At 45.3% G+C, this 8,343-nt stretch overlaps 1 protein-coding gene across 1 annotated transcript; it reads left to right on the top strand.

Annotated features, from left to right (window-relative positions):
* The first annotated feature begins 746 nt into the window (after positions 1-746).
* On the top strand, positions 747-7,496 carry map6d1 (MAP6 domain containing 1). Its single transcript, XM_040021837.1, has 2 exons — positions 747-2,956; positions 6,848-7,496. Exon 1 carries the CDS (start codon positions 1,243-1,245, stop codon positions 2,056-2,058), a length of 816 nt encoding a protein of 271 aa, XP_039877771.1. The 5' UTR covers positions 747-1,242; the 3' UTR covers positions 2,059-2,956; positions 6,848-7,496.
* Positions 7,497-8,343: the final 847 nt, after the last annotated feature.

Raw genomic sequence — 8,343 nt, 5'->3', positions numbered from 1 at the left:
TCTGTAATACAGCATTAATACACTGATACAGTACTTCAATTTGCAACATGTCAGTTAATGAACAAACAAATATGTAAAATTACACAACCTATTACTTTACAGTTTATTTTTACTCATTGTATTCATTTTTAATATGTATTTACAAATTAGAATAAAAGGTATTTAATAATATTATATATTAAATAAGTGCTGTATAGTTGTGAATTTTTTCATGTTGTTTTACTGGAGACGTGTTAACTCAGTCAATTTATGTAATTTTATTGATTTAATGAACAGGAAAACTTTGTGATCAAAAAATTCTGTTACATGTTTAAATTGTTAGGTTTATTGATTGATTGATTCACAGTGAACTACACCTTGTTCTCCTGCAATTATATGTAATTGCCAACAGAGTCATGTCATTATCACTTTAACTTGTGTGTCCCATTTATATGACCCAGTCCAGAATGTACACGCAGGCGTTGTTAATGTTACGGAGTCCTTGTGTAGCTGTGAACAGAGGGGTCTCCACAGGACCCTGAAACCTCAACCGTCATTAATATTTTTGTTTTTTTTACCAGGAATGTGATGTTACTGATGTTACTACTGTCTTCTGTGGCCCGTTTGTCTCCTTTATATTACATTATAATGTCTGCAGGCAGCAAAGAAAAGTAAATGCTGTTTTATGTGCACTTTAAATGCATTTGAAAGTCTCATTTAGTGACTTGATTAGTTCCCCTTCAGTGGTTATGAAGCAGGTTGACGCAACACATGGTTAAACTGAACTTACTGTGAGACATTTTGAGAAACATCTGAAAAAATAGTCCATCCACTCATCCTCACATTTCCCAGCTGGGCTCGTTGGACTCGTGTATGCGTGACTTAAAATAACAACATCAAGAAATCATTGTAAACAGTGTAGCCTTACTGTGGAGCAGCGTACACCGAAGCTGCATCATTATGTAACCTCGCGGTGAACAAGGTACGATCATTTTAGTGATTTGCAGCGGGAGAAGCCGCAAAACAGCCATTTCTCGAGCTTTTCGCTGGAGAAGTGGAGTCGTGTGAGGAAGTGGAGACAGATAACCATGTCCAGTCCAGTCAGACCCGCGCAGACGCCGGGATCCGTCTTGTGGAGATGCGGAGAATAATTTGCCACAGATTCCTCTGCATAGTGGAGGCACTATCACAGACCACGTGAGAGGAATATTCAATGACGGTCCCCGACAGACCGGTTCATCTCTGTTGGCACTCCTCTGCTGGATGACATGGACTCCTGGACGCTATACACTCTTAGCTTTACAGAAACGAGCGAAGAGGGAGGGCGACACTCTGAATGTAACCTCTGATCGCTTTTCTCTTCTTTTTCAGGTCTTTTTGTTTCTTTTTCTCCCCTTTCTTCTTCTGTTCTCCTCTCCGGCAGTTAGAGGGAGTATGGCTTGGCCGTGCATCAGCAGAGTCTGCTGCCTGGCTCGTTTCTGGAATCAGTTCGACAAATCGGACCTCTCCGTCCCGCTCACCATCCAGAACTACTCGGACATCGCCGAGCAGGAGGTGCGGTCCGTCACCAAGCAGGTATCCGCTTCGGAGCGCGCACCCGGCAATAACTACACACCAACTCCGGACACGCGTGCCAAAGGCTCCCCTCATGCGCCCGCGGATGGCACTGGGACCCGAGGATCTTTCAGGTCACGGAAGGAGCCCAGCTACAAGCCCCGGGAAGACTACCACCCCCCGGGAGTACCTTTCCCCAGTGTTACGCAGTACAAGCAGGATTTCAAACCATGGCCCATCCCCAGGAAGGAGAATTTCCCGTGGATTAATAACGAGGGGAGCAGGGCAGACTGTGTGTCGGACAGCCCGGTGAATACTTACCACGTCCAGGGTCAGCCTGGGGAGAGCCGGGGGGGGAGAGAGGAGAGGGGCAAGGGGCAGAGATGGGGGGAGCAGCAGGTGATGGAGGAGAGCAAAACCAGCTCCTACAGGTCTGAGATCCTCTCTCACCTTGTTTCAGCACCGAGCGCTGTTCACAGCGGGTGTGCCGCTGATGTGCTCATGCCTGCTTTGATGCTTAATTAGACTCGATTTATTACTAGTTCAGCGACTTCCAAGGTCGAGCCAACAAGCATGCGTGGAGACGAGAGCTCATTAAATAATTCTCTCACACGTTTCATATTCGTATATGGTACAGCGCAAGTAGGATTTGTGCTGGCACTGTATCCCCTGTATGTGGAGGTCTGTGTTTTTCAACCTTTTCTAGCTTTTAATCCTTTAAAATGGGATTTTTTAAATGGTTGATTCATGTGAATACATTTCAAAGATGAAAAAACAAACATATAACCCCCTCAGATACTTTTCATGACCTCTGGTTCATTTAGACCCCGAGGCAGAGTTAGTATATACACTTTGGGAATTGAATTCATACATTACAGCCAAGATACTGATAAACGCCCACATGTTTCATCAGGACTCTTATTCTGCAGTTTGCTGCATCAGCTGTTAAAGAATGGAATATATTAAGCCCAATCCAAGATTACTAGCACATTATTTTGTCTAATTTCTACATTAATTTGGTCTTTGTTATTACTTCATGCTCCAGACGTCCCCCTCCAGCTTTGTCACTCTACTCATACACTTCTCTACCTCCAGGCAAGAGTACAGGCCTTGGGCGGGGGTGCGACCGGCCAAAAGTGCGAGGAAACCCCCTCCAGCTCAGTACTCCAGCCCTGGGACAGAAGCCACTCACGTCCCACGTGAAACCAGCTACCAGGCTGCCTACAGGGGGGAGGTTGGCAGGTCCATGGGTCTGCATCAAGGAGAACACGTGATCCCATCCGCTGCCTCCAACATCCAACCTGCCGCTGTCCCCCAGCCTGCCCCCACTGCCCTTCAAGCCTACAGATTGCAGAGTCCATCCAGCCTCCAGCAGAGCATCCTGCCTGAGAGGACTGAGCTCAGTGGAACAATCAAAGGAGAGGTAGGCGCATAATCATTGAGTTCAAGGAGCCATGTTTTATGTCAAAAGTTTAAAGAAAACCACACACAGTTCATTGTTAGAGCTGCACGTTTAAATCCAGGCTCGCTCATCCTGAAAGTCATCTTCACTCATCTCCCCGGCGGCCTGTTGCTGTTGGGGCATCACAGAAAAGTGATACAGCATTCTGTCCCCGAGAGGCTCAAAGTGACCCAGCTGTTTAAAACAGGCCATGTACCGTGTTAGGTAACAGTGCTGGTGCTACACTCTCTACTGTGGCCTGAATAAAACTGGGTTGATGAGGACAACAAATTACATGTGTAATTCTCTGAACTGCAGTCCATTTCAGTCAGCTAACTGACTGACATCTGTCTAGAAATCAGTGCTGATCATAGCTGCAATGAAACGTGTGATCCTTTAATCTTTGCTGTTATTAAAAGAGGTTATTTCTCTTTATGACACAGCACAGTGCTTCTTTAGATAGCCAATGGAACTCCAGGAGCTGCTTATCCTTGAAAACCAATGCCATGAATTTCCCAGTGTGCAGTTTTTTGTGCCGATGTTAATGCGAGAGAAGGTTTGGAGCTCTGCAGCTGTTGAGTCAGCAGCCCTATATGCACTTCACACGATCTGAAACTTTGTCTCTGGGTTGCTGTGGTTGCTAAATGCGTCCACTTTGCAACAATATCACTCACACCTGATGGTGGAATATCTAGTAGAGAAGTACTGATTTGTTGCAGCGGTGGTGTCCTATTACTCCACCATGCTCAAATTCAGTGCGCTCTTTAGAACGAGCCATTCTTTCACAAATGTCTGCGAAGCCCAAATGCGTGCCGAGGTGCACAGGTGCGGCCATGTGACTGAAAACACCTGAATTCTAAGGTTAAGTGGTGTGGTTCAAGACTTATTCTGTGATGCTACTCTACTGCATGTGTTACAGGCAGCACTATGCTTCCATTATATAATTTCTAAAGTAACATACTTCTTCATTAGTTTCTCTAAAAATAATAATAACTATAATAAAACTGGTGCATATCTGACATAAAAGTACTGAGTCTGCTGCCTGCATGCTCTCTCAGGTCAGCTGTCAGCTGATACTTAGGGAGACAGTTTTTGGGGAATCTCCAGAAGTTTAGTGCCATCCTTCTCCTCCGCCCTCAACACTCAGTGCCATCTGCCACTGGAGATCTGGGCAGCTGTGGGCTGGACCCGGTCAGATCTTCATCTCTGTTACAACAGCTGCCTCAGTAACATCTTAAGCCGACTGGTTTTCAGGGAGATCTGGCACACGTGCTCTTCTGGTGAAACGAACACGTGGCTCTCACTTTAGCAACTGTTTGAGAGACTCGGTTAAAAAAAAAAAACAATTCATGCACGAGAGCAGAACGATACGACTTTGCAGTTATTTGCATCACTTTCTGAACAAAGCTTGGTCCGTTAAGCTGCAGCATACCTCGGTTTTGCTGTGTGATGCTAATGGAGGTTGAAGGGATGGGATGTTAATGGCAGGACACAGACTCTAATAATAACACTGGCCCAGTTGGAGTGAGAGTTCAGGGCACATTAAGAAGAGATGTGCTGCTGCCAGTGGGCCAAGCTTCAGAAAGAGTGCAGTAGATATTTCCTGTACATTCTTATTGTGCAGTCTTTCAGCGTTGCGTGCACTTTGTCTGGCATACCACAATCTGTCAGTGTGACACAAGCCCAGCCTGGCGGCATTAGATAATCCACCCCGGTTACCGATGGCCCACTCATTGCCGACTCATTTATTGACTCACTAACCCCCTGCAGAGGTGTCTGACCAAGCATTACACATCCCACTCCAGTACACATTATACTGGGTCATAGTATTCAGCTGGTATTTGTCCATATCTGGTGTTTTATGATCAGCATTACCATCAACCATCTTCATTCAGCAGGCAGACCGGCAGCTCATTAAAAGATGTAACGGTTAACTTGATGGTAATCTGCTCCAGATGAAAAAGAAGGTGGGCAGCCATAAAACTCTCATCACTGTTTAAATCAATTTGTGCCCCCTCCCCTCACATATAACAGATCAAATCCGTCTCGAAAGACAAAAGCTGGCTCAGATTTCATGACATAAAAAACAAAACAGCAATGCTTTTTTCTTTTTTTAAAGACGAGAGCGCTGCGTTCATCTTGAACTCACTGAACTTGCAAACCCAATTTAACGCATCCCAGGGAGAGGAGGCATCGAGGTGAGAGAATGAACCTCAGTTAAACCTGACACCCAGTTAGTTTGCAGCAGCGTGTGTGTGTGTTTGTGGAAGCAATCATTCCTGGCAACTGCATCGCAAGGCAAACAGATTTGTGAGGATGGCTTGTATAATCTGCAGTGTGTGTCAGGGATAAGCAAGACAAAACCACCAGTGCGCAGAGTGAAAACCACGGCAGGAGCGCTTGTGACAAATCCTTGGTTATTTCACATTTAGCTCACAGGCAGCGAGCAGCCTCCTGAGATTTCTCTCCCTTGCAGGTCATTGGCAACCCTTCATAACTTGCGACTACAGTGTATTAAGAGTGCTGCGTTCTTCTATGGCAGGAAGAGAGATGCACAGTCGAGTCAATGGCTTTAAAATGCATGAAGCGGATTAAATGGCCTGCTGGGAAAATCTAACCTAAAATTTCCGGTTACCTCCATTTACTCATTTGGCAGGGGGGATGGCAAATCCCTGCATTGGAATCTGATTTTTCCACCTCCTCCTCTAACAGGCTCGGAAAGCGATCTGAAGTTGTTGTGTGTCAGAGTCGTAGATGGTTTTCTGATCAGTCAGCGTTACCCCATTCATTTCCCTCCTTCACCCCCATAAGTCAGCCCTAAGTTTCTACAGTTCTACATGTGTTATTTTTCTCTTTCCTCCCTCATTTTTGCCAAGCTGTCTCCCCCTATTCTTTCACTTGGACGTCATCCTCGTTCCCACGCTGCCCAGGACTACAGAGGAAGTGTCCGGTGCCAACTTGGCACTGCTTATATAGAGAAGTGAGGATTGTACTAAAACCAGGGGAAAGGCAAAAAAAGGAATGAGGGGGAAGAGACTCAGACCGGGGGGGATGATGCACTGTGTGATAGATAAGTGATGGAGATGTGGGGGGAGGGGAGCAGTGTGTGATGGATTATCTGTTAAAGTGCAATGTTGCATTGGGTTGCAGTCTCGTTTGGCACCAATCTAATTTAGGAGAGAGGCAGACCTGGCTGCTGCACAGAGCAGAGAAGACAGTGTGTGTGTGTGTGTGTGTGTGTGTGTGTGTGTGTGTGTGTGTGTGTGTGTGTGTGTGTGAGTGAGTGAGAGAGAGAGAGATTGTGTTGGGGGTTGAAAACAGTCACACAACAATCCAACTTGCTAAACAAAAAGTGTTGCCTTCCCTGCCACCCACAAGGCTGTATAGTCAGACTCACAGTGGAGCTGGGACCACAGTCCGAAGGACTCTCCAAAGATTTTGTGCTCTGATTGGCCGACAAAAAGCTGCCACACTTCAGCTAGATATGCAAGTAGAAACTGAAGAAGTCTGGGCCCGTTATAACGGGCAGATCTATTAATTGCTAGAGAGAACAGAGTGTGGTCAATGTCTCCATGTTTTATTCACTGAAGCCCAGATTAAAAGTCTGGCCAGATTTTATTTTCTTTTTTTGGGAGGAATGGGGGAAGCTGTCATCAGCAGAACAGATCAGCACTAAAGAGGGAAAAAAAGCAACCCAGCCCACACTGCTAGCACTCTGACAGCAAGACCTGATGTTATTTGACAGCTTAGTCTGTCCAGTGTCCTCTCATTTCACGGGTGTGGCGTGAGCATCACAGCTGCTGCACTCTGTGCATCTCCCTGACCACTTTAGAAGACTGCTGTTACACCCCTCGCTCTTTATCTGTCTTGCAGGAACATCTGGTGAGGACCAAACTCCCTCCAAACCCTTCTGCTGTCTTTCAAAGCGGATCTTCGAGGGTCTTCAACATCTGACGCCTGCTGCCATTCTGCTTTGAGGAGTCGACACGGGAAATGTCCTCACTTCATTCCACAACACAAGAATCTATGCAAGGGAATGTATTGTTGGGAAGGCTGTGGAGCCACAGACTCAGCATCCCAAATGGAGATAGTTAGACAGCTCTTTCCTCCCCCCATCCACCACACTCCTTCCTGCCCCTGTTGCAATGGAAATGAACACGCATGTAATGAAGTTGATTTTTTTTTTTTTTGGATGTTTTTGCATAAACGCACAAGAAACTGGCTGCTCTGTGTGTTGGTGTGTGAATTTGTGTGTGTGTGTGTGCCTGCTGATTGGTCCTTTCACTGAACATAAAAAAACAAAAAAACAAAAAAACAAAAAAAACAAACAGTGTGCACCAGTGATGAAGTGACCTTTACCCGCGTAGACTACTGTGTTGCCCTTTGGTGTTGCTAGAAATCTGCTTGAAAATAATTTATTTCCTCAGCATCTATTTGGTTTGTCAGTTTGGAAAAAGTATTAGTTGGTCTCAATTTTTTTGTAAATCTGTTGTTAAAGAAAAAGAGCAAATGAGTAATGTAAGATAAATGACAATAAAAGATCATTAGCTAGGTTGTTACTTTCAGATGCCTCCTCGGTTGTATTTCTTCCTCCCATTGGCCTGTTAGTTATGTTTACCCTTTTCACTCTTGATTGCAATTAAGAGCCAGTTAATCTCTCTGGTGAACTGAACCCAACTTCTAATTCACAGCAAGAAAGTGAGCAGTTACACTCACTGGTCACTTTATTAGGTATAGCTTTTCAACTGCTTGTTAGTTCAAATATCTAATCAGCCAATCACTTGGCAGCCACTCATTGCATTTTAGTCATGCAGACATGTTCAAGGTGACCTCCTGAGAGCAGCTTCAAATCGAGCATCAGAATAAGGAAGAAAGGTACTTAAAATTAGTGATGCTGCTGGTGCCAGACAGGCTGGCAAGAGTATTTTTAGACACTGCAGATCTGAAATTTTTCCCACACAACCATCTCTGGGGTTTATAGAGCCTGGACCAAAAAAGAAAAAACATGCAGTGAGCTGTAGTTCTCTGGATGAGAATACCTTCTTGATGTCAAAGGTCAGAAGAAAAACGCAAGACTGCTTGAAGCAGCCACTACAACTAGGGTATGCAGAAGAGCATCTCCTAATGTACAAGTCATCCAACTCTGGAGTAGATGGGCGGCAGCAGCAGAAGACCACACCGAGTGTCACTTGTGTCAGCAAAGAATAGAAAACTGAAGTTACAGATCACGTGGGCTCAACAAAGTTTGACATTCAACGAGGAAGTTCACTGTACTCAATGACCTCCACAGTCACCACATCTCAAACCAATAGAGCAGCTCTGACATGTGGTGGAACAGGAGATTCACATCATGGATGTACAGCCGACAA

Source organism: Simochromis diagramma, unplaced genomic scaffold (genome assembly GCF_900408965.1).
Source record: "Simochromis diagramma unplaced genomic scaffold, fSimDia1.1 OVJJ01000205.1, whole genome shotgun sequence".
Classification (NCBI taxonomy): domain Eukaryota; kingdom Metazoa; phylum Chordata; class Actinopteri; order Cichliformes; family Cichlidae; genus Simochromis; species Simochromis diagramma.
Note: the sequence above shows the minus strand (reverse complement) of the source record. Positions and strands in the feature narration are given on the sequence as shown.